The sequence below is a fragment of the Halichoerus grypus genome, chromosome 5 (genome assembly GCF_964656455.1).
Source record: "Halichoerus grypus chromosome 5, mHalGry1.hap1.1, whole genome shotgun sequence".
Lineage (NCBI taxonomy): Eukaryota > Metazoa > Chordata > Mammalia > Carnivora > Phocidae > Halichoerus > Halichoerus grypus.
Genome location: NC_135716.1, coordinates 146998973 through 147026749, shown reverse-complemented (window position 1 = coordinate 147026749; position 27777 = coordinate 146998973). Strand labels below are relative to the sequence as shown.

Below are 27777 nucleotides of genomic sequence, written 5' to 3'. Positions count from 1 at the left end.
ACCTGAGCCGAAGGCAGACACTTAACGACTGAGCCACCCAGGCACCCCCAGATTTCCTGTCTTCTTGAGTCAGTTTCAATGGTTGTTTCTTTTTAGAAATGTGTCCATTTCATCTGGAGTACGTATTTGTTGGCATAAAATTGTTCACAGTATTGTACTGTAGTCCTTTTTATTTCGGTAAGACCATAGAAATGTTTACTCCTGGACGCCTGGGTGGCTCAGTCAGTTAAGCGTCTGCCTTTGGCTCAGGTCATGATACCAGGGTCCTGGGATACAGTCCCACGTCAGGCTCCCTGCTCAGCAGGAAGTCTGCCTCTCCCTCTGACCCTACCCCCACTCATGCTCACTTCTCTCTCTAAATAAATGAAAAATCTTAAAAACAAAAAGAAACGTTTACTATTTCACTCCTGCGTTTAATAATCTGGGTCTTCATTTTTCAGTCCAGCTGGAAGTTTGTCAATTTTGTTCTTTTCAACTTTGTTTTATTTTCTCTATTTTCTATTCCCCATTTCATCAATTTCCACTCTCACTTTTATTATCCTTCCATTTACATGGGTTTAAATTGCTCTTCCTTGCCTAGTTAATGAAGATGTAAGTTTAGGTTAACTGACTTCAGGTCTTTATTTTTTTCCAGATCTTTCTTTGGTAATGGAGGTATTTATAGCTATAAATTTCCCTCTGAGCACAGTTTTTGCTGCATCCCATACATTTTTGTATGTTGTTTTCATTTTCATTATTCTCTAAGTATTTTTTAACTTCTTTTGTGATTTCTTCTTTGACCCACTGATTTGAGAGTCTATGGTGTAATTTCCACACATGTGTGGAATTTCCCAAGTTTCCTTCTGTTAATGATTTCTAATCCCATTCCATTATAGTTACAGAACAGTCTCTATAATTTCAATCTTTTCAAATTTATTGGAATTATTTTTATGATGTAATATATGTCAAAATGCTGGAGAATGATATGCTGCACTTAAGAAGAATGTGCATTCTGCTGACTTTGGGTAGAGTGTCCTATAAATGTCTATTGGTTTATACTGATGTTCACATCTTCCATTTCTTGTTGATCTATCTAGTTGTTGTATCCTTTATTAAAAGTGGAATTTGGAATGCGTGGATGGCACAGTCAGTTGGGCATCCAACTCTTGGTTTCAGCTCAGATCATGATTTTGTGGTTATAAGATTGAGCCCCATATCAGGCTCTGCCCTTGGCACAGAGTATGCTTAAGATTCTCTCTTCCTCTGCCCCTTCCAACCCCACTCTCTCTCTCTCTCTCTAAAATAAATACACCTTCTAAAAAAACAAAAGTGGAGGGGTGCCTGGGTGGCTCAGTCAGTTGAGCATCTGCCTTCTTGGGGTCCTGAGATCGAGCCCCATGTTAGCCTCCCTGCCTGGTAGGGAGTCTGCTTCTCCCTCTCCCTCTGCTCCTCCCCTCTGCTTGTGCTCTCTCTCAAATAAATAAATAAATAAATCTTATTTAAAAAGTGGAATGTTTACATTTCCAACTATTTTTTTTTAATATTTTATTCATTTATTTGACAGAAAAAGAAAGAGAGAGTGAGGGAACACAAGCAGGGGGAGTGGGAGAGGGAGAAGCAGGCTTCCCGCGGAGCAGGGAGCCCGATGCAGGGCTCGATCCCAGGACCCTTGGACCATGACCTGAGCCGAAGGCAGACGCTTAACAACTGAGCCACCCAGGCGCCAGCCCCCAATATCTGTCTTTTAATTAGAATGCTTATTCATTTACATTTAATTACTGATAAGGCAGGATTTGTGTCTACTGCTTGCTATGTGTTTTATATACATCTTATACCTTGTTCTCCCTCTATTCCTCCATTGCTGACTTCTTTTTGTTAAAATAGATATTTTCTTTTCTTCTTTGGTGGAGGAGGGGAGGGACAGAGAGAGACTCTTAAACAATCTCCACACCGAGCACAGAGCCTGACATGGGGCTTGGTCTCACAAACCCAAGATCATGACCTGAGCCAAAATCAAGAGTCAGATGCTTAACTGACTGAGCCACCCAGGTGCCCCCAAAATAGATATTTCCTGGTGTGCTATTTTAATCCCCTTGTCACTTCTTTTACTGTATCTGAGTTATTTTCTTAACATCTTAACCTATAACAAGCCATTTTAAATTAATACTGACTTAATTTCAATTGTATACCATTTGCCCCTATATACCTGTTCTTTTACCCCTTTGAGCTACTGTCATACAAGTTATGGCTTTACATATTATATGACTATCAACAGATATTTATAAGTTTTGCTTTATAAAGTTAATGTCTTTTAAATCAGACAGGAGAAAAAAACTTATAAAATTAAGTATATTTGTACTCTTTTATATATATCTATGTAGGAACCTTACCAGTGCACTTCATTTCTTCATGTGGATTTGACTGTCCTTTCATTTCAGCCAAGACTCCATTTATATGTCATATATAGATCTGCTAGCGACAAACTTAGTTCTTAATTTATCTTGGAATGTGTTAATTTTTTGAGTTAGAAGGACATTATTGCTGCATACAGAATTCTTGAGACTTCCAGGAAAGATGGCGGAGTAGGAGGACCCTAAGTTCACCATGTCCAATGGATACAACAAGATAACACATCAGTGTAAATAACCCATAAAATGACCTGAAGACTGGCAAAACAAACTCTCCATAGCTAAATGCAGAGAAGAAACCATATGGAAGAGGGCAGGAAGGGCAGAGTCATGGTTGGGGGCTAAACAGACACTGAGGACTGTCCATGGGAGGGAGGGACACCCGAGTGCACAGAGGGAGGGAAACAGACTCTGACATTGGGAAGCCCACACAGGAAAGACGAATTCCCATAATATTTGGCTTTGAAAAGCAGAGGGGCTGAATTTCACAAGTTCTTATAACCAGCAGGACTTAAAACCAGGTACTTTAAGAATCAGTGGGCTTGGTTCTGAGAGAGCCGGAGAGCAAGAGGAAACCAAACCACCACCCTTAAAGAGATAGCAAAACAGTCCCACAGAGACAGCATAGAGGCAGCAGTTTGAAAATCACCTAGGGTACACAGGAGGGAGATTTACTAATCTCAGATCCTGTGCTGTAGGAACAGGGACAAGTTGGGAGACTTCTCCAGGAACAAAGAAGCTGGCCCCAACTGGGGCCATTTGCCTCCCCCTACCACCCGCCTAAGCACATAACACAATGCTGACACTTGCTACCTAACTTGCTAACATCGCCAACCCACACCTGCATTCTCCTGTAGACATGCCCCTCCAGCCATACCTGGGCTCCACGTCTCTTCCCACAGCAGATCAGGGCAAACCTCACTAACACCCTGCATCCTGCATGCTTCTACAGATCCGCTCCCTCCAATATACCCTTGGTGAGAGCCCGTCCAATGCAATGCCACAAGCCTCACAGAGTGCAAGCAGTCCCAGTGTGCCAGCACCACTCCAAAGTGACTCCTGCCCCAAGGAAAGGGAAAGATAACCATATATACTAGTCACAGAGCAGCCCCAACAGTGGGCTGGGAGCGAACAGCTGGTCTGATTGCAGACCTTGCCCACCAACAAAAGCTTCTCAGGGGACAGGAAAAGCACCCTAGAGTTTGGTGCTACAGCATCTCTGGAAAACACCCAGTCTGACTCAACTAAAGCCCAAGGTGGCCGCAGACTGGCCCACTAACAGCACAGGAGCCAAACAAACAAAGAGAACCATTGCAGACAAGTGGACTAAAGAAAAAAGCGGCTCAGCCACAACAGCAGGATGCCCACAACACATACAGGAGACACCCCTGAAGCACCAGGTTCTGGTGAACAAAGGACACTGCACTGCAGGGCAACACGACCTGTTCTTCGAAAAGCTGTTACTTTCAAGAGCAAGAGATGTAGCTGAATTTCCTAACACACAGAAACAGACTCATAAAGTTAAACGAAATGAGGAGACAGAGGAGTGTGTCCCAAATGAAAGAACAAGACAAAACCACAGCAAGAGACCAAAATGAAACAGAGATAAGTAACATGCCTGATAGAGAATTTAAAGTAATAATAATAAAGATACTCACTGGACTTGGAAAAGAGTGGAGGACCTCAGTGAGACCCTTTACAAAGAGACAGAAAACATAAAGAACCAATCAGAGATGAAGAACTCAGAAAGTGAAATTAAAAATACACTAGATGGAATAAATTATAGATGAGAAGCAGCAGGTGAATGGATCAGTGACCTGGAAGACAGAGTAATGGAAAGCAATCAAGATGAGGAGAGGGGAAAAAAAACACTAAATGAAAATAGACTTAGAAAACTTAGTGACACTATCAAATGTAATAACATTCATTTTATAGGGATCTCAGGAGAAGAGAGAGGAAAGGCAACAGAAAATTTATTTGAATAGCTTTAAACTCCCTGAATCTGGGTGAGGGAAACACAAATCCACATCCAGAAAGCACACAGATCTCCCAAGAAGATCCACACCAAGACACATAGTAGTTTAAGTGGCAAAAAGTAGTGATAAAAAGAGAATTTTAAAAGCAGCAAGAGAAAACTGTTACATATAAGGGAAACCTCATAAGGCTGTTAGCTGATTTTTCATCAGACACTTTACAGGCCAGAAAGAAGTGGCATGATATATTCAAAGTGCTGAAAGGGAAAAATCTGCAGTCGAGAATACTCTATCCAGCAAGGCTACCATTCAGAATATAAGGAGAGCTAAAGAGTTTCCCAGACAGACCAAAGTTAAAGGAAATCATGACCACCAAAACAGCCCTATAAGCAATATTAAAGGGAACTCTATGAGTGGAAAGCAAAGACTATAAATAAGAGTTTAAAAAGTAGGAAGCACAAAAGTGGGAAAAATAAGTGTATCTGTAAACATCAGTTAAAACACTCCCAAAAGAAAAGGATGTAAAGTATGACACCATATGCCTAAAACATAGTGGGGAGAAAAAAAGAAGAAGAAGAATGTAGCAGGAGGGGAAGAATGAAGGGGGGGAAATCGGAGGGGTAGACGAACCATGAGAGACGATGGACTCTGAAAAACAAACTGAGGGTTCTAGAGGGGAGGGGGGTGGGAGGATGGGTTAGCCTGGTGATGAGTATTGAGGAGGGCACGTTCTGCATGGAGCACTGGGTGTTATGCACAAACAATGAATCATGGAACACTATATCTAAAACTAATGATGTAATGTATGGGGATCAACATAACAATAAAAAAATTAAAAAAAAAAAAAACATAGTGGGGAGAGGAGTAAAGAATGGGCTAAAACTTAGGTGACCATCAACTTAATATAGACTGCTATATGCAGAAGATGTTATACACAAACCAAATGGTAACCACAAATCAAAAACTAGTAACAGATATGAAAAAAATAAAGAGAAAGAAATCCAAGTATATCACTAAAGAAAGCCAAATAATCATGACAGAGAGAGCAAGAGAAGAAAGGAATAGAGAATAATTACAAAACAACCATAAAACAAGTAATAAAATGGCAATAAGAACATATATATCACTAATCACATTGAATGTAAATGAACTAAACACTCAAAGCAAAAGACATAGGGTAATGGAATGGATAAAAAAGCAAGATCCATCTATATGCTACCTAAAAAAGACTCACTTCAGACCTAAAGACACATGCAGATTGAAAGTGAAGGGATAGAGAAGTATTTATCACACAAATGGATGTGAAAAGAAAGTTGGGGTAGCAATACTTATATCAGACAAAATTGACTTTAAAACAAAGATTGTATGGGGCGCCTGGGTGGCTCAGATGGTTAAACGTCTGCCTTTGGCTCAGGTCATGATCCCAGGGTCCTGGGATCAGGCCCCGCATCAGGCTCCCTACTCAGCAGGAAGCCTGCTTCTCCCTCTCCCACTCCCCCTACTTGTGTTCCCTCTCTTGCTGTGTCTCTCTCCATCAAAATAAATAAAATCTTTAAAAATAAAAAAAATAAAGCAAAGATTGTAACAAGAGAACAAGAAGGACGCTGTATAATCGTAAAGGGAACAATCCCAACGAGAAGATACAATAACTGTAAATATTTATGCACCAAACGTAAGAGCGTAACATAAACATAAAGGAAGTAATCAATAGTAATAGAGTAATAGTAGGGGACTTTGATGCCCCACTCATATGAATGGACAGATTATCCAAACAGAAAATCAACAAGGAAATAATGGCTTTGAATGACACATTGTACCAGATGGATCTAACACATATACTCAGAACATTCCATCCTAAAATAACAAAACACACATTCTTCTCAAGTGCACAGGAACATTCTCCAGAATAGATTACATATTAGGCCATAAAACAAGTCTAAACAAATTTAAAAAGATTGAAGTTATACCATGCATCTTTTCTAACCACAATGCTATGAACTACAAATCAACCACAAGAAAATATCCGGAAAGAGCACAATTATGTGGAGGTTAAATAACATGCTACTAAACAATGAATGGGTCAACTAAGAAATCAGAGAAAATAAAAAAATACATGGAGACAAACGAAAATGAAAGCACAGCAGTTAAAATCTTTGGGAAGCAGCAAACTTTTCTAAGAAGGAAGTTTATAGCAATACAGGCCTAACTCAAGAAGCAAGAAAAATATCAAATAAGCAAACTAACTTTACCTCTAAAGGAGCTAGGAAGGGGCACCTGGGTGGCTCAGTCGGTTAAGCAGCTGCCTTCGGCTCAGGTCATGATCCCAGGGTCCTGGGATCAAGCCCGCATCGGGCTCCCTGCTACGCAGGAAGCCTGCTTCTCCCTCTCCCACCCACCCTGCTTGTGTTCCCTCTCTCACTGTCGCTCTCTCTGTGTCAAATAAATAAATAAATAAATAAATAAATAAATAAAGGAGCTAGAAAAAGAACAAGCAAAACCCAAAACCAGCAGAAGGAAGGAAATAATAAAGACTAGAGCAGAAATAAACAAAATAGAAACAAAAAGAACAGATCAATGAAACCAGGAGCTGGTTCTTTGAAAAAGAAAAAAAAAATCAACAAAATTGATAAACATTCAGCCAGGCTCATCAAACAAACAAACAAAAGACTCAAGTAAACAAATCAGAAATGAAAGAGGAAAAATAACAACAGACACCACAGAAATACAAAGGATTGTAAGAGAATATTCTGAAAAACTATTAGCCCACAAATTACACAACCTAGCAGAAATGGTTAAATTCCTAGAAACATATAACCTACCAAAACTGAATCAGAAAGAAAGAGAAAATTTGAACAGGCCAGTTACCAACAATGAAATTGAATCAGTAATCAAAAAACTCCCACAAACAAAAGTTCAGGACCTGACCTCTTCACAGATGAATACCACCAAACATTTAAAGGACAGTTAATAACTATTCTTCTCAAACTATTCTAAAAAAAGAGGAAGCAAGCTTCTAAAATCATTCTATGAGGCCAGCATTACCCTGATACCAAAACCAGATAAAGACACTACAAAAAAAAAGAACTACAGGCCAATATCTCTGATGAACATAGATGCAAAAATCCTCAACAAAAGATTAGCTAACCGAATCCAACAATACATTAAGAAAATCACTCACAACAAGTGGGATTTATTTCTGGGATGCAAGTATGGTTCAATATTTGTAAATCAATTAATGTAATACATCACATCAACAAGAGAAAGAATTAAAAAATCGTATGATCATTTCAATAGATACAGGAAAAGCATCTGACAAAGTACAAGACCCATTCATGATAAAAAACCCTCAACAAAGTAGGTTACAGGGAATATACCCCAACATTTTAAGGCCATATTTGAAAAACCCACAGCTAACATCATACTCAAAGGGGAAAAACTAAGTGCTTTGCCCCTAAGGTGAGAACAAGACAAGGATGTCCATTCTCACCACTTCTATTCAACACAGTGCTGGAAGTCCTAGCCACAGTAATTAGACAAGGAGAAGAAATACAAGGCATACAAATTAGTAAGGAAAAAGTAAAACTTTCACTATTTGCAGATGACATGATACTATATATAGAAAACTCAAAAGACTTAACCAAAAAATTCCTAGAACTGATGAATGAATTCAGTAAAGTTGCAGAATACAAAAATCAATATACAGAAATGCACTGCATTTCTATACACTAAAAATGAAGCACCAGAAAGAGAAATTAAGAAAATAATCCCACTTACAACTGCACCAAAAATAGTAAAATACCTAGGAATAAACTTAAACAAGGAGGTGAAAGATCTGTACTCTGAAAACTATAAAACACTGATGAAAGAAATTGAAGATGACACAAACAAATGGAAAGATATTCCATGCTCATGGATTGATAGAAAAAAAAATATTGTTAAAATGTCCATACTACCCAAAGCAATCTACAGATTTAATGCAATCCCTATCAAAATACCAACAGCATTTTTCACAGAATTAGAACAAATAATCCTAAAATTTGCACAAAACCACAGAAGACCCCAAAGAGCCAACGCAATCTTGAAAAAGAAAAACAAAACCAGGTATCAAGATATACTACAAAGCTGCAGTAATCAAAACAGCATGGTACTGGCACAAAAACAGACACATAGATCAATGGAATGGAACAGAGAGCCCACAAATAAACCCACGATTATATGATCAATTAATCTTCAACAAAGGAGGTAAGAATATTCAAGGGGAAAAGACAGTCTCTTCAACAAATGGTGTTGGGAAAATTGGACAGCTACCTGCAAAATAATGAAACTGGACCACTTTCTTACACCATACACAAAAATAAACTAAAAATGGATTAAGGACCTAAATGTGAGACCTGCAACAATAAAAATCCTAGAAGAAAGCACAGGCAGTAACTTCTCTGACATTGGCTGTAACAACATTTTTCTAGATATGTTTCCTTAGGCAGGGACCAAAAATAAACTACTGGGACCACACCAAAATAAAGTTTCTGCACAAAGAAGGGAACAGTCAACAAAACTAAAAGATAACCTACTGAATGGGAAAAGATATTTGCAAATGATATATCCAATGAAGGATTAGTATCTAAAATATATAAATAACTTATACAAAACAAAACAAATAATCCAGTTAAAAAACGGACAGAAGACATGAGCAGACATTTCTCCAAAGACATACAGATGGCCAAAAGACACACGAAAAGATGCTCAATATCACTCACTATCAAGGAAATTCAAATCAAAACCACAATTAGATAACACCTCATTGTCAGAATGGCTAAAATCAAAAACACAAGAAACAATAAGTGTTGACAAGGATGTGGAGAAAAAGGAACCCTCATGTACTACTGGTGGGAATGCAAACTGGTACAACCACTGTGGACAACAGTTTAAAACTTCCTCAAAAAACTGAATATAGAATTACCATATGATCTAGTAACTGCACCACTGGGCATTTACCCAAAGAATATGAAAACACTAATTTGAAAGAATGTATGCACCCCTATGTTTATAACACCATTATTTATAATAGCCAAATTATGGAAGCCATCCAAGTGTCCATCAACAGATGAATGGATAAAGATGATTTTGTATATATATACACATACACACAACAGAATATTACTCAGCCATAAAAACATGAAATCCTGCCATTTGCAATAACGTGGGTGGATGTAGAGAGTATAATGCTAAGTGTAATAAGTCAACCAGAGGGGGAAAAAATACCATATGATTTTCATTTATATGTAGAATTTAAGAAACAAAGGAAACAAAAGAAACAAACCAAAAAACAAGGCTCTTAACTACAGAGAACAAACTGATGGTTACCAGAGGGTAGGTGGGTGGAGGAATGGATGAAAACAGGTTAAGGGGATTAAGAGTACACTTATCTTGATGAGCACTGAGTAATGCACAGAATTGTTGAATCATGGTATTGTATACCTGAAACTAACACTGTTAACTATACTAGAATTAAAATAAAAAACTAAAAAGAAAAGTTTTGCTGTATGTGTAAAAAAAAAAAATCTTTAAAAAAGAATTCTTAGCTTATAATCTTTCAGCAGTTTTAAGGTCATACCATTGCCTTCTTGCCTCCATGGTTGCAATGGGAAATCAGATGTTTACTTTATTGAGATTATCTTGTATAAGAGCCGCTCCTGACTTGCTATTTTCAATATTCCCTTTATATTTGGCTTTCAAAGGTTAACTATAATGTGTCTTGTGGATGTCATTAAATTTATCCTTTCCTACAATCTGCTAAGCTTCTTAAATGTGTTTCCAGGGTTCTGAAAAAATTGATTTTGACGAGTTTTGGCAATGTTCTCATTGCTCTTATAGAGGTGAGGTTTTTCAGACGTAATTTTACTTCACCCCTCCTGGTGATGTCAGTTTGCTTTATATTTTAATTTCTGCTATTTTTACCATTTCCTTATACCTTCTTTGGGCATATTTTGCTCACACTTCCTGAGATTGATTAGCTCAAAAACTTTAAGGCATTCTTCTCTTCTAACATACACAATTAAGATTATATATTTCCCTTGAAGTACTACTATCCCTGCATCCCACAATACTCTATGTTTTTATAATTCACTGCAAAATATTTTCTAATTTCAGACATGCTTTCCCCTTTTACCCAGGTGTTTCATATTAGTAATTTCCAAACAAAAGTGGGTGCTCTAGTTGTCTTTCTGCTATTGATTTCTAGCTGAATTTTAACTGTGCACTGTGATCAGAAAACATAATTAACAGGACTCCAGTGCTTTGAAATTTGGACTGAATTTGTGGCTTAAAATATGGTCAACTTTTTAAAGCTTTCTATTACACTTGGAAAAATTTGTAGTCTGGAAACCATGGTAATGGTTATTCTATCAATTACTGAAAAGGAAATGTTAAATATCCCACAGAGGTTGTTTATTTGTGCATTTGTCCTTATATCTGATTTATTTTGAGGCTATGTTATTAGATGTGTTCAAATTTAAAACAAGTATGTCTTCCTAGTTAAATTTTCAGCAATATGAAGTGAGCCTTGAACAACAGTAAAAATTTTTTTTTTTGCTTTAAAAAACCTATTTTTTCTGATATCAATATAACTACTCTAGCCTTCTTTATACTGGTATATCTATCTGCATGATATATTACTTTATGACCCTCTTACTTTCAACCTTTTTGTATTTTTATATCTAAATCTTGGTAACTGTCTGGTTTTTGAAAATAATGTTTGTCTTTTAACTGAATGTTAATCCATATACATTTAACAGTAATTACGGATATATATAGATCTACACCGCCCCCTCTCTCCCTTTGTACTATTCACCCCACTTCTTGCTTCTGTCTCTCCCATTTTTTTCTTTGAATTCATTATTAAAAAAAAAACTTTTTTTAACCTGAATTTTATTATGAGGAGTCAATCAAATTCAGAAAATAAGATATTCTAGGACTCTTCAAAACATTAAAAATGATAAAAAAGCAAAAAGGGCAGAGAACTAAAGAGACATACTGCATGCAATGCATGTACCTTGATGGGATCATAGATCAAAGCAACTGTAAAAAAAATTGGAGGACAATTCAGATTGAATATGCTCTACATATTAGATAATGTAAGGAACTATTATATTTTCTTAAGGTACTGGTATTGTGGCATTGCAGGAGAATGTTTCGATAGGAGATGCACAATGAAGTATTTAAGGGTGAAGTATCATAAAGCCCGGTCACACTGAAGTTGTTCAGAAAAATAACAGAGTGAGAGATAAAGCAAACTGACAAGATAAAATGTAATGGATATTATTTGTACTATTCTTTCAACTTAAAGGTTCAAAAAATCATAGAAATATATCTGTTGAGGGGCGCCTGGGTGGTTCAGTCATTTAAGCATCTGCCTTGGGCTCAGGTCATGATCCTAGGGTCCTCGGCAGGGAGCTTGCTTCTCCCTCTCCCTCTGCCTGCCGCTCCCCCTTCTTGTGCTCTCTCCCTCTGTGTGTGTGTGTCAAATAATAAAATCTAAAAAAAAAAAAAAAAAAAAGAAATGTACCTATTGATACTATGCATTTGTTAAGTGAAACAGTACATATGGTACATTTCTATTTTTGTAAAAAAAACACATGCATACACACACACCCAGACACACTAAGACACACACACACACACACACACACGCATAAATATATAATGTTAACTGCTGTAACAAAGGGGCCAAAAATGTCATGACTCAATCAAGACAGAAGTTTATTTCCTGCAACTATGACAGTCCAGGATAGATGAACCAGATCAGTAGGCAGCACTCCTGCACTCAGACTTTCAGAGACTCAGGATGATAACGGCTCTGTTATTTTCAACACGACTTTCAAAGTTGCTTCTTTTTCAGCTGAGGTGTAGGGTCAAAGATTATCTCACTTCCACTCACACTTCATTGGTGAGACTTTCCACAAGACCACACCTCATTGCAGGGGAGGCTGAAAATATCAAATTAGGCAGCCATGTCCCAGCTTCAACTCTTATCACTTGAAAAGAGATTTATTGGAAAGCAGGTACTCCATCACAATCATTAAAAAGGGGTCTTAGCTCATGGGCTGCCTCCAGCATAGGGCAGTTCCTACTCATCCTTCAGATCCCAGAAAACTGCCTCTTTCACGAAGCAAGCCTCCCTTGATTTCTCATCTTATTTTGTGAGTTCCCTTAGAATTAAGAATTGGTGCCACCTAACTTATCACTTAATTGTTTTTGTAAAAAAATAATTACAAATGTTTTCCCTGTACTGGTTTGGAATTTTTACACTCAAATTCTGTTATTTTTCCTATTTTTATTTTTTAAAAGATTTTATTTATTTGAGAGAGAGAGAGCACAAGTGGAGAGAGGGGCAGAGGGAGAGAGACAGGGAGAAGCAGACTGCCCGAAGCACAGAGCCTGATCTGGGGCTCCATCCCAAGACCCAAGATCATAACCTGAGCAGAAGTCAGATGCTTAACCAACTGAGCTACCCAGGTGCCCCTCAAATTCTGTCCTTTCAGAAGTTACCCTAAAAAATATTACATGTACCCTTTTAACTTAACAATGTCTAATGTTAATCAATACCCTACCCCCCAAAATACCTTTTCTCCACTTACATTACCCTTGACTGATATACTATTATTGCTTTAATTCTATGTACTTTTTAAATTCCACAATTATTGTTTTAAATGATCAATGTTCATTTATACTTACTCATGTAAAATGACTTTCATTGTTCTTTTTTTTCATCTCTGACCTTCATTTTCCTTCTACCTGAAATAAATTCTTTAGAATTTCCTTCTGTAAGTTGGCTGGTGACAACTGTGTGTCTGAAGATCTATTTTACAATCATTCTTAAAAGATATTTTTGCTTGGTGTAGAATTTGTGGTTGGTAGTTATTTCCTTTCAGGCTACTGCAGATATCCCACGGTCTTTCAACTTCTACTATTGCTGCTAAATAGTCATCTATCAATCTAATATTCCTTTGAAGGAATTTTGCCTTTTTATCTGGCAAAGATTTTCTATATTTGGTTTTCTGCAGGATGACTATGTTTTTCTACATATGGATTTCTTTTAATGTGCACTTTTGGAATCTGTTTTCTTTAACCTCTGACTTGATGTTCTGAAAAATTTCCAGTGATCAACCCTTCAAATACTGCATTTTTTTCTCCCCTCCTTCTAGGACTCCACTGGACATTTCTGCTCTATCTTCTTGCCTCTTTTCCTTTTCTCTGTATTTTCCCCTCTTTATGTTGTATTTTGAATTTCTTTTGGCCTATCTTCCAGTTCACTAATTCTATATTCAGTTGTAACTACTCTTTTCTTAAACCGTCCATTAGGTTTTCAATTTCAATCATCATTATCTCAGTTCAAGATGTTTTCATTTTTATTTTCCAAATCTCATAGGTCACATGTTACAGTTTCCAATTCCTTGCAACTGTATTCAGACTTGTGCCTTCTTTCCTTTTTTAAGATTTATTTTAGAGAGAGTGTATGAATGTGGGGAGGGGCAGAGAGAATCCTCAAACAGACTCCCCGCTGAGCAGGGAGCCTGATGCAGGGCTCAATCCCAAGACTCTGATATCATGACCTGGGCCAAAATTAAGAGTCGACGCTCAACCAACTAAGCCACTCAGGCACCCCAATGCCTTATTTCTTGAAAAACAGAAAGTATAATCATTTTTATAATTTGTGTCTAACCATTCCAATGCCTAAGATCTCCAATGAATTAAGTCTTTCCGTTCTCACTCATGTCTTGTTTTGTGTGCCTACTTACATTTGACTACTGATCATTTTACTTGAAAAACTATTTATAGGAGCAATAATGTAAGGCCTAGGATGAAGCATTTTGGTTTTTTTTTTTCCTCTTCTGCAGATTTATTTGAAGTACAATTGACAAAATTATATTTCCCCCCCTTTTTTTTAAGTAGGTTCCATGCCCAGCATGGAGCCCAGTGCAGGTCTTAAACTCACAACCCTGAGCATCAAGACCTGAGCTGAGACCAAGAGTCAGACGCTTAACCAACTGAGCCACCCAGGCGCTCCCAAAATTATACATATTTAAAATGTACAGGAGCAGCTGGGTGACTCAGTTGGTTAAGTGTCTGCCTTCGGCTCAGGTCACCTGGGATCAAGCCCCATGCAGGGCTCTCTGCTCAGTGAGGAGTCTGCTTCTCCCTCCCACTCTCCCTTTGTGCTCTCCCTCGCAAATAAATAAAATCTTTAAAAAAAAATAAAGTGTACAACATGATGACTTGATATATGTATACTTTGTGAAATGATTACCACAATTAACACATCCATCACCTTACATAATTTCCTGTGTGTGTGTGTGCGCGTTAATGTTGAAGATCTATTCTCTTAGCAAATTTCAAGTGTACATTACAGTATTATTATGGTCACCATGCTAAACATTATATATCCTCAGAACTTATTCATCTTATAACTGAAGGCATGTGCCCTTTGACCAGCATCTCCCCATCTCCCCAGTATCCAGCCTCTGGTAACCACCATTCCACTCTGTTCTATGAATTTGGATTTTTTCTTTCTTTTCCTTTTTATTTATTTTTAATTTTTATTTATTTTTTTATTTGGTTCCACATAGGTGAGATCATACAGTATTTGTCTTTTTCTGTGTGGCTTATTTCACTTAGTTTAATGTCCTCTAGGTTCATCCATGTTGTTGCAAATAGCAAGATTTCCTTCTTTCTCATGGCTGAATAGTATTCCATTGTCTACATCTACCTAAAGATATCTCAGATTTTCTTCTTCCATTTATCCATCAATGGAAGCATTTTCTTTTTAAAGAATTTGTGCTTGCTTCTCTCAGGGATCTGAGAACACTACCAGTTCTGGACTGTGTTAAATCACAAGGCTTGAAGTTCACCAGAAATCTCAGGCATTCTGAAAATAGGCTGTAATTCCTTTGGATGGCTGATCCATTTTCTCAACCTGAGTCCCAGCTTATTATGAGGGTCTCCTGTTACATATCCCACTTTGTGGACATCCAGGGCTTTGATACTTCTTGCCCTGATAAAGCCAAGTCCAAATTTATTGAAATTAGCAAATGCCACGAGGGCAAAAGCAGCTTCCATTCTCACTTACTTACCGGAGTAAAAATTCAGTCATTTCCTCAACTTTTTACTTAAATGATCCAAGATACTAATAAACAATGTGACCTGTGTGAAGGAATTGGATTTTACTGACCTATTAAGAACTACTGGCACTCAATACATGCTATATGAGTCCTTTGTAAATGAACCAAAGACATTTGATTCCTTAGTAACTGTAGATTTATCATACTTATTATAGTAGATGCAGTACTTAACGTTCTACCACTATCATTTGTTATAAATTCATGATTTGATATTCTTATTAATTTCTCCTATTAATATAGGAGCATTCTTATCTGGTAGGTTCTTTTTTTGTAAGTAGAAACAAATATGTAAATATCTTTTGATTTCCTAAAGCAGTCCTTAAATCAAAAATGTATAGTACGAAGAAATGAATCAAGGTCTTTTTTTTTTTTTTTTTTTAAAGATTTTTGCCTAATCTTTTTTCCAATAAAATGGGCTTTTTCCTTATTTATATTTAGATATAACCAAATGTGGGTTTCCTTGATTTGAGGGGGTGAGAGGTTGTTGGTTTGTTTGTTTGGGGGGTTATTTTTTATGTTTTTGTAACCAAATATAAAGTCATGAGAATTCAACTTGACTATCAAGGCTTAAGATTTCTTCACACATACAAAAACCTGTTTGGATTTTGTGAACCTTGGGAGCTAAGAACTTTGGAATAAGTAAGCATACAATCATCCTCAGAGTATTCCTGATTTTATAAGTTCATAGAAAAGATAACCTTTAGTATCATTTCCTCTGCCTTCACTGATTTATTTTGTCCCTGTCCTTTGTTATTTTGGAATTAAATGTTTAATTACAGAAACACTGAGTATCAAATATATGTGCTATGAGCATGTCCTTCAGTATACAATAAAAACAGCCATAAAGGGATGCCTGCATGGCTCAGTCGGTTAAGTGTCTGCCTTCGGCTCAGGTCATGATCCCAGGATCTTGGGATGGAGTCCCGCATCGGGCTCCTTGTTCAGAGGGGGAGCCTGCTCCTCCCTCTGCCTGCTCTGCCTGCTACTCCCCCACTTGTGCTCTCTCTCAATCTCTGACAAATAAAATCTTTAAAAAAAAAAAAAAGCCATAAAATAATTCAGTGAACAAGGTAGACAGCCATATTAGAGATTAATGAAGAAAATCCAAAATGTTGTATCTTGATAATGTTATCAAAGTAATAGTGTCAGTTTTGATGGGATTTTGACATTGTTTTAGCAAAAGAGTTGATAATTTGGGGGTTCAATAATTGTACATGCTTTCAACTTAAGGGAATTTTATCCAAAAGATTTTTCAGAGTCAAATTACTCTCTTAAGGGAAGAGACAATTTCTTTAAGAAAACTGAACTTCTGTCATGTTTTGAGGATCTTCTCGTCATTTATGGTTATTTTATGGTAATTTTTTCCATAAAAAAACAGTATTAATTCATTCAACAAATATCTGTGTATCTATCAAATTCTTGATGCTGGAGAGATATCAACAAAAAAATAGACAAAAATCTCTGCCCTCAATGGCTTACATTACAGTGGTCAAATTCAAGATTTCTTTTCTTGTATTTCAATCTTATATTTATCTAGAATTCGGCATGAAGTGACTCCTTTTTTCTAGTGTAGACTTTGGTCTGCAACCTTGTGATATCAAAACTCTACTAATGCATAGATATAAACTTTCTGGAAAACAATTTTGTAATGAGTACCAAAAGCTCAGGAAAAAAAAAAAAAGCCTTAAAAATACACATGCAAAAAAAAAAAAAAAAACCCACATGCAAATATACTCAGCAATTTTACTTCCTAGAATTAACAGAAATAATTAAAATTGTGCACAAAGATTAAGATATTCATCACAGCATTACAAATACTAGAAACTGAACACAATTCAACTACCCAATCATATGTAACTTGTTGAACACATTATGGTACTTCTTATACAATAAAAATACACAATTCCTTAATATGTTTTATAAATTATATAATTATGTGTAAAAATGATATACCTTGTTTAAAAATATATAAGGATTCACCCATATGTGGAACTTAAGAAACAAATGAACAAAGGGAAGTAAAGGGACAAATCAAATAACAGACTCTTAACTATAGAGAACAAATAGATGGTTTACCAGAAGGAAGGTGGGTGGGAGGATGGGTGAAATAGGTTAAGGGGATTACGAGTACACTTATCTTGATGAGCACTGAGTAAAATATAGAATTGGTGAATCATCATATTGTACACCTAAAATGAACTTAACACTGTATGTTAACTATACTGGAATTAAAACTTAGAAGTTAAAATATAAAAAAATATGAATATGATCCCCTATACATTTAAAAATATAGATGGCTATATACCAAACATTAACCATAGTAATCTTTAGATTATAAAATGAGAAGCAATCATATCCCTTTTCTGCTTCTATTTTTCTGTATTTTCTACTAAATTAGAAAAATAATTGCAATAATGAGCCAACAGAGATTACATTTATGAAACTCAAAGGTATTTAAGGGTTTCAGTTTAATCTTCAATACAAAGACTAAGTATTACAGAATAGGAGCCAAGGGCATTTAATAGTTTGCTCCTTTCTCCAAATAAAGTATTATGACAATTCTACAGAATTAGAGTACTGCTTAAAAAGAAATACCAGAGAACAACGTCCAATATTTCCATTTGTAAAATGTCATTAGATAATTAAAATAAAAATACATTTTGAGTTGGTTACCTATCCAGGGCTTCCTTGAAGTATTTTCTCTGGACATCAAATTGAAAGACTGTACGTTCACAATCAGTTGAAGCATTATCACTACCCCCATGTTTCTTCAGGAAGGCATCAAATCCATTTTCATCTGGATATTTCAAACTACCCATGAACACCACTAAGTGGAAAGAACACAAAGTCACAGAACACGAAGATATAGACAATGTTTTTATTATCAAGGATAACATTTCTTAAATGCAAAAAAACTGGAAGAAAATATACCAACATGTTAACAATGGTTGTGTCTGGATAATACTTTCTTCATTGTATGTTTTTGTAATTTTCTATAATGCTCATACATTAGTTTTATACTAAAAAAAAATAAGCATTTTATTTTTAAAGAAATATTTTATTTGTAAAAAGGTTAAAATGCAAACATAAGCATGTATGCAGATTGTTATTATAATAACTCCTAAGGAGAGACATTTACCCGTAATTAGCTTAGAAAATCAGAATACAAATAATTCAGGAAAACAAATATAGATTTAAGTATTTATATCTGTATAGCATCCACACAGGTTTTATTTAGGTACATTCATAGTTAAACTGAAGATTTTGTTTTGTTTTGATATTAATCATGTTTTTTTATTTTCTGTATTTCAAATGCTTTGACATCTTGGGGACTTGTTAACCCTGGAAGAGACAGCCCTTCCCAAAGTTAAAGACTAGATTCCTAGAGACAGGTTTAACTGTCTCCTGATCTGTTGGCCTTAAATACCTGAACAATAATAAAATCTACATTTTAAAATATTCTTCTAAGTGGTTTCATCCTAATCCACAAAACTAGTACAGTTAAGGAAATTAAGTCTTCACCTATGAAACTCATAAATATTTTTTCTTAGCCTTTTCCCTTGTTAAACATACCATACTTCTTTCAAACCAGTTTCTCAATTCGTAAAATTTGGAGGAAAAACACACTCAGGAATGATATTTTACAAAGATCTTACTGTGCTCCAAAAAGTGTGCCAGCCCAGGCAGGTCATCCGGATCAGCAAAACTCCCAACTCCAACACAAAGAGCGGCTGCAGACTGGAGTAAGTAGAACACATACAAATAGTGAGTCAATCCTAAAGGAATAATACTATCATCACATATTAAGGATTCACTTGGAGATGGATGTTTTCCAACAGAAAGTAACAAAATTCTTTCCCTGAGTATCAGGAGGAGCAGCAAAGTGAAACTCACCAGAACTGTGTCAGTTTCACCCTGCTGCTCCTCCTCTTGACATCCTGCCAAATGCTGAACAGGTGCAGACCTAAGGGAAAAAGCAGAAACAGACAGGAAAAAAAAAAAAAAAAGGAAAGGGGACTAGCCAGCCCACCCAAATATCATTTCCTGCCAGCATTTCAGAGTTCTGAACCAAGTATATTTCCTGATTTATTAGATTTCAGAAATCTGCGTAAGTAATATATCTAGGTAGATTATCTCTAAAGATCTCTTAGCAATTAAAGACTCTGTGTTCAGTAACTCAGTAGATGTGAGACTTCTCAGTGTTTTTCAGAAAATTTTATTTTTATTAAAACGGTAAAAATGTGTCAGGAAAACATCTAATAAAGTAAATGGTTAAAAAAAGAAAATCTTTACTAAAAATCTATAGAACTAAACTTTAAAGAGGCTTTTTAGTTCTTCATTTCTTCATATACAGATTACATATATCAGTAGATATTCTCCCAATACCTTGGGCAAATCAGAGTTTTTAACAAAACAGATGGTCAAGAAGTATACTACTTATAAATGATTAGGTATACCACTTAGAAATGATCAGGTATACCACTTAAAATGATTAGGGCATACCATTATATCATTGTAAATTAAAAGACACAAAACAGGAGAAGAAAATAGTCAATCTGAATCCTTGAGGAATAGGAAGTTGAATTATTAAATTCCCCAACTTTTTCAAATGTCAATTTTAAAAGGCTAACATATTTGGTGTCAAAGACCGTTTTGATAAATGGTTACTCTTTTAGAAAGAGAACTTAATTTTAAGAAATAGCATGTACCTGGTATAAAGTCTAACCATGTGTCAGAAAATGAAAATATGTTTTTAGAAGAACCAAACAGCCTCGTTTGATACTGTAAATCCCATTTTGAAGATGTAGGCACATAAACTCAGTTAAAACATGGGGGGATATCCACTTCTTCAAACCACAGTCTAACCTGTTCTGTGATGTTTAATAGGTGCCTAACCTGCTTTCAGCTCCAACTACCCCATAAAGATTTCTTGTCTCGACCAGCAGGGCTGAAGACATTTTTGTATAAGTTGACTTAAACCACAGTCTATCAGTCAGCTTTGACCACAGCAAAAACAGGCTCTGCGATTGCTAGAAAAGAAATTCATACTTGAGAATTATCTACCCAAGAAATTCATACTTGAGAAATTCATACTTGAGAACTGACTTAAGAAAACCCTGAACAAATCATTAATTCTGTATATATCATACTTAAATTTCAACCTTGTTAATTTATCAAACCTTTCAGATCAAAAACAACTTCCTTTTGGGAGGAGGAAAATGGAGGGGAATGAAAATGATCCTCAGAAAAGTAGTTAACTCTTAATTAGGTAAATGTTCTCCAAAAACCTCAAAATCATTTCTTTCCACTTCTTTTATTAATTCTCATATTTACCTTAAACAAGGTCCACATTTTTCAAATAAAAATTAAATCATAAAACCACTGCAAAACCCTAAACTACTCTTAAGGCACCTCTTATCCTGACTATCCAACTTTATTTCCCGGTTACAGACACTTATTCCAATGAATATAAACCATTTCCAGTGTACAATCATAGGACCTTTCCTTTCATGAGTGTAACCACTCCATCTGAATGAACAATTTGATTTCATCTTCAAACTATATTAGGTTCCTGCATTGCTTTCTAATATGATCCAGAACATTAGCTATCAATATCTTATGAGGGAGTATATCATACTGAGTTTTCAGAAAAGAAAGGCAGCATTTTAGCCATTTTTAAATGATCACTACAATCTGATCTTGATGCTCTAGAAAAGGTAAACATTTAGAGTTTGATCCACCTGAGCAAAAAAAAAAAAAAAAGGGGGTACCAAAACACTGGATGCACATCTTCATTTGTCAAAGGGGTTCACAACTGCTATACAAATCTAAGGTATTTTATTACGTCTTGACAATAAAACTGGCTGTCAAAACAAGCTTTTAATTTAACCCTAGAGTTTTGCTTATCAGTTGACAGAAGATAAAAATAAGTCCAAAGCATGGGAAAAGTTGTTAATAGACAGGTATACAAAGAAACTTTCAGATGGGAAATATTCAGTTACAAAGTTATGACATAATCAGTTTTAGAGCTAAAATGGACCTTAAAAATTATGTATATAATCTAGGGACAATCATGCAACTCTTTATCTCTAGATCAAGTAATTTCGAGCCCCATGTTGGGTAGAGAGATTACTTAAAAAAAAAAAAAAAAACCCTTAAAAAAGTATGTGAATAATCTAATCCTGTTGTTTTAGAAATGAGAAAATGAAAAGGCATAAAACCATCCAGAGACAGAGCCAGAATTAGAACTCAGGTTTCCTGACTGTCCATGTTCTTTCTACTCTGTGACTTTTATAATTTCTTCCTTTCTATTATTGCTCTATTTGGAATTATGAGGTCTATTTTAAAATAAATTAATGTTATCAGTTCATGATTTATTCATAGAGTATCAAGTATTTTCTTTTCAGTATTTTCATTTTTATTCCTAAAGTTTTCCAACTAATACCACTTGTCCTATCATGTTACCCCAAAACAGGCATCACTCATAATATATATAGCAAGGGGCAAATAGATTCTTAAAAACATGACCCAATTCCCCCAATAACTTAGTGAAAAAACTGGTACAATCTTCTTTAAGAAAATAATTTTTCTAGGAAGAGTGACTATCAACAAAAGGATTTATTTATAACATATCTACTACCTGTATTCTCATATCTTTATGTCTCTGAGGGCTGACCACCTTATGGTATAATATGTTTGACATCTAGATTTTGGTCTTAGTATAATATGTTTGACATCTAGATTTTAGCCTTAATAATATTAACCTTATTTCATTTGTATGTTGACTATATCATGTTGAATGTATTATCGATAGTCAAGAAACTGATTTTAACAAACATTTGCTGATCGATTCAACTGTAATGTCTCCAAAAAATATTATCCTCTAATATAGGTACTCCCTACTGTAAAAAGGAGGCATTCTTTAAAAGATATCCAGAGAGGGAAATTCTCCTCATCAAGACCTATTGATATATTTACTTATTGTTATTATACTTGACCCTTAACACAGGTTTGAACTGCCCGGGTCCACTTAACTTGGATATTTTTCGATAAATACAATATTGTAAATGTATTTTCTCTTACTCATGATTTTCTTCATAATGGTTTCTTTTCTCTAGCTCACTTTATTGTAAGAATACAGTACATAATACATATAACATACAAAGTATGTGTTAATCAGGACGCCTGGGTGGCTCAATTGGTGAAGCATCTGCCTTCAGCTCAGGTCATGATCCCAGGGTCCTGGAATCAAGCCCCACATGGGCCGGGAGCCCGCTTCTCCCTCTCCCTTTGCTCCTCCCCCCATGCTCATGCTCTCTCTCCCACACTCTGTCTCAAATAAATAAATAAAATCTTTTTTTTTTAAATGTGTGTGTTAATCAACTATTTATCTTATTAGTAAGTCTTCCAGTGAACAGTAGGCTATTAGTAGTAAAATTTTAGGGGAACCAAAAGTTATATAAGGATTTTCAACTGCACAGGAGGTTGGTACCCCTGAACCCCACATTGTTCAACAGTCAACTATATATATATTACACTAAGCTCAACTGCCCATTTTTATTTCAATTCTTCCAAATTACTTGATGCTTTCCCGCAAAAAGAGATAAAAACACATGAAATTACTAAACAGAAATTACCCATGAGGACTCTCAGAACCATAGGCCCAGGTGAGGACTCTATACTACCTTGGTCTTTTCCTTTTCGAGTCTCTCCAAAGATAATATACTCTCTTATCCCTCTACTCCACGCTAAGAATTACACAAATCCTCAAATAGTAATATTTGATTGAGTGATTTTTACATTTTTTAAATTTTCCATCTATTTCTATAATGAGCTTCTATACTTTTATAATCAGAGCAAAATGTTTTTAAAATGTTTTTATACAGAATAAATAGAACTTTACTGAAGATCAAAAAATGAATATACACTTATTTTTTGACATTAAGAAATAAAACATGAGTTTAGGAATTATCCCAAAGAATTCCCAAATTAGAAAAAGACATAATAATAAACATGATTCACACCTGTTTTTCAGTGGTTTTCTTTCTAGCTTCTGCCCTCTCTTCTAATTCTTCCAATTCATTATCCTCAGTATCAAGATCATCATCATCATGTTCATCATCATCATCAAACTCCTCTTCATCATCAAAACCCTCTTCATCATCATCTTCTATTTCAGCTCCAGAATCTTCATCATCATCGTCGTCGTCGTCGTCGTCGTCATCGTCTTCCTCTTCTTCCTCTTCTTCTTCTTCTTCATCATCTGTTGCATCTCCTGTTTTACCTTCCATATTACTTAGGTCTGAAATCAAAAGTGCCTGCAAGCCATTCCGTAATTTGATGTATCTAAAGAAAGAAAAAAAATCACAAAACATTTTGAGTCAGCTATTCATTACACACACCAACACAAATGATCATTTTAGCAGAATAAAAAAAAAGTACATATACATACACACACCCCCAACACTATGTCTACATTAATAAAACTAGTTGTTTCTGCAGAGGGGAAACCTCAAAAGCTTATCACTTTCTGAGTAGCTAAAGAGAAAAGATAAGAGACAGTCACTGTATTTTTTAATTCTGAACTATGAAAATACATTTACCTGTTCAAATACCAAAATTTAGAAGTTAAACACAGACAACAAGCCCACAATTCAGCCTCCCTTAAACTATTTCTTTAATTTATAAGTACTTAAATATTTTATCATACCAGAAGACTCAACCTAACAGAAACATATCACTCAATACACAGAGCAGTCAGGTCAGCTTAAATATTAAAGCAAAATCTCATATATTTAAATTCTGTTCCTTCCCTTTGGTACAATGTATTTGATATTTTATACCAGTTTCCCGAACTGCTTTTATGGACTTAAAAAAGTAGCTACATCTCTAAGAAAACTAAATCCCACAGTCTGGTAGCCTAGCAGGAAAATGATTATCCTATTAGTAAAACTGCTGTGCCAGTTTGATGACAGGATGCCTACTATAAACTTCTCCTGTTTATACTTATTCTTTCGTGTGTTATTCAATAGCATTTACTCAGCAGCCTCTAATATATCAGCTACCATACTACATTTAGAGTAAAGTTAATAAAACCACATTTCTTACCACCAGGCATTCACTGTCTAGTAAAATATGACGCAATTAAGCCAGTACAATCCAGAATGATAGCACTAAACATGTTAGAAAGAAGGAAACAATAAGGGAAGCCCTTAAAGCAAGGTACACTTAACTTGAGCCTTCAAGATGAAAAATGTTTGGAAATGATATAAGTACTACAGCTCGGTGAGTTGTTCCTTTTTTCTCTCCCCTTTCATTTACAACTAATCGGACTTCCATAACTGAAAAAAACTGCCTCTGCACAGCAAACCAGGAAACCTGAGACATCCACCCATGTAACTCAAAGTGGGTAGATTGGGTCATGGAGAGGCTGTGGGAGCTAGTGTCACCAGGTCCAGCAGCAGAACAGCACAATGTTGCTGGCAGAAGAGATAGAGGGTCAAGGTGGTGGGTGGAGGTCTGCCCAGCTGTGAATTCTGCAGCTGGAGGGACCCATTGCTCTGAGGAATAACAGCAATGACTGTAGGGAAGGAAAGAAAAGGGAAGTAGGCAAACAACCAGTACTGAAAGAAAATGTCTCCTGTTGTGTGTCCTGGGTTCAGGCAAGGAGACTGCCCACAGACTCCTGGGTACCCCAACTGGAGGATCCTCCTACCAGGCTATGGGCATACCCAAAGCCTCAAATGCTAAGTATACACCTCCCCCCACTCTGCCTCCTTCCTGCCTTCCTTTCTTCCTTCCTCCCTCCCTCCTTCCCTTCCTTCCTTCTCTTTCTAAATCATCTGCTTCCAACCTTAGCAATAAATCAGCTCTGGTGTACTATAGTGCCACCTTCTGGAAAACAGTAAGAAGGCTCCTAATTTACCAGGCTGTTAAACTGTTAAAATCAAAGTAAACAAAACCTTGCCTAAATAAGAAAGGTGTTTGCTACTTAAGTGCTGCAGCAGAAGCACTTTTCATCAAACACCATCAAAAAACATAATATTTTTTAAAATAGTTTTTATTTATTTGACAGAGAGAGACACAGCGAGACAAGGAACACAAGCAGGGGGAGTAGGAGAGGGAGAAGACTCCTGGCTGAGCAGGGCCCGATGCAGGGCCCGATCCCAGGACCCTGGGATCATGACCTGAGCTGAAGGCAGACGTTAGTTTAACAACTGAGCCACCCAGGCACCCCTAAAAAACATAATATTTTATCACAAAAAGGAAATGACAATTTTCTAGCAACTGAACCCAAAGACATGGAATATTGCAATCTAACTGATAAAGAATTCAAAATATTATAAAGAAATTCAACAAGCTACAAAAAACTCAGGCAATACAATGATCTCAGAAAGATAATGAATGAACATAAGGAGTACTTTACCAAAGAGAAAAAAAAAAACCCCAGAGCTGAAGAAATCAATTAATCAGGTATGAGAATGCACTAGAAATTGAGCAGAGAGATGAAGAGAGAATTAACAAGCTGGAAGATAGGAATCTAGAAATCATTCTGGTGGAAAAGAAGAGAGAACTTAGATTTTTTAAAAGTGATGAAAGCTATTAAACTTCATTAGAAAAGCCAACATAAGAATAATGGGTATTCCAGAAAAAGAGGAGAGGTTGTAGGTGGCAATGAGTTTATTTAACAAAATAATAGCTGACAACTTCCCAAACCTGGAAAAGAAACTGGATATACAAGTCCACAAAGCCAATAGAATACCTTATTATCTCAATGCAAAAAGACCTTCACCAAAATATATTAAATCTGTTGAGGGGCACCTGGCTGGCTCAGTCAGTAGAGCATGTGACACTTGATCTCAGGGTTGTGAGTTCAAGCCTCACGTTCGGCGTAGAGATTACTTAAAAATAAATCTTTAAAAAAATTTTTTTTTAAATAATAAAACTGCCGGGCTCCTGGGTGGTTCAGATGGTAAAGCGTCTGCTGTCGGTTCAGGTCATGATCCCAGAGTCCTGGGATCAAGTTCCGCATCCGGCTCCCTGCTCAGCGGGGAGCCTGCTTCTCCCTCTGCCTCTCTCTCTCTGTCTCTTATGAATAAATAAATAAGATCTTTAAAAATAATAATAATAAAACTGCCATAAGCCAATGATAAAAAAAAAATGTAAGGTAGCTAGGGAAAAGAAAGACAGTAACCTTACAAAGGAACCCACATTTGGCTATGAGCAGATTTCTCATCAGAAAATCTACAGACCAGGAGAGAATGGAATTACATATTCAAAATGTTGAAAGATAAAAACTGTCAGCCAAGAATACTCTATATGCCAAACTTATCCTCCAGATATGAAAGAGAAATAAAGGCTTTCCCAGACTAACAAAAGCTAAGGGAGTTTACCACCAGGAGACCCACTATACTTGCCTTAAAAGAAATGTTGAAAGGAGCTCTTCAAGCTGAACAAAAAGACCTATGTACACTAAACTATAATTAAGGTGATATATAGAATTAGAAAACTGATTCTTTTTTAGAATATGTTAAACTCTTAATTATAACATAAAAATGAAAGGAAAAGAACATTAAAAATAACTACAGCTATTATAATTAAGTAAAAAAACCACAGCATAAACAGAGGTAATTTGTGATATCAAAAATATAAAAAGGGAACAGTAAAATGATGGAACTTTTATAGACAAATGAAGATAAACTGGTATCAGAAGAAAAAGGACTATTTCATTTATGAAATATTTTTTTCTTTCATAATTAAGTTTTTATTGATTATTTTAAGGATCAGGTCAGACATTTCAATTTGTACAATTCTTAACATACGTACTAAAAATCTAAAAAATCATGTAGTTGTGATTCTTTTCCAAAAGTTATTCCAGTGACCTTCCAGCTTAAAATCTGGAGGCAAATTTTCCTTAACAGTATTTCAAGTACCAATATCATCAAATATTGATACACTGTTACATTAAGGCCCATTAATTCACAATATCATATACACTACATACTCAAATTTTTAATCTTGCACAGCACATTAATAAAGTTACTAGAAAAACTGGACTACCACAACCAAGATGTTACAGAGAGTACAAAATTCTGACAGGGAGAGCCAAGATCAAGGAGTAGTTTTCTTTAGGAAACAATTCTACCAAAAACAACACGGGAAGAGAAGTAATTTAAAATGTTCAAGACAGGGGCACCTGGGTAGCTCAGTCGGTTATGCATCTGCCTTTGGCTCAGTCAT

General features: G+C 35.9%; 1 protein-coding gene across 3 annotated transcripts in view; it reads right to left on the bottom strand.

Moving 5' to 3' along the window:
- Nucleotides 1-27777, bottom strand: part of NRDC (nardilysin convertase) — a 106315-nt gene that overhangs the window by 48045 nt on the left and 30493 nt on the right. For 2 of the 3 annotated variants that reach the window (XR_013448192.1, XM_036108386.2), the window contains exons 2-6: nucleotides 23562-23883; nucleotides 20434-20567; nucleotides 19432-19501; nucleotides 19194-19275; nucleotides 18211-18364 (exon numbers count right to left, since the gene is read on the bottom strand). Coding sequence is in view for 2 of the 3 variants with exons in the window: in XM_036108386.2 (XP_035964279.2) it covers nucleotides 18211-18364; nucleotides 19194-19275; nucleotides 19432-19501; nucleotides 20434-20567; nucleotides 23562-23883 (762 nt within the window). In the remaining variant the exon portion in view is untranslated. The remainder of the gene's footprint in view (nucleotides 1-18210; nucleotides 18365-19193; nucleotides 19276-19431; nucleotides 19502-20433; nucleotides 20568-23561; nucleotides 23884-27777) is intronic. The other variant, XM_036108388.2, reaches the window with a different exon arrangement.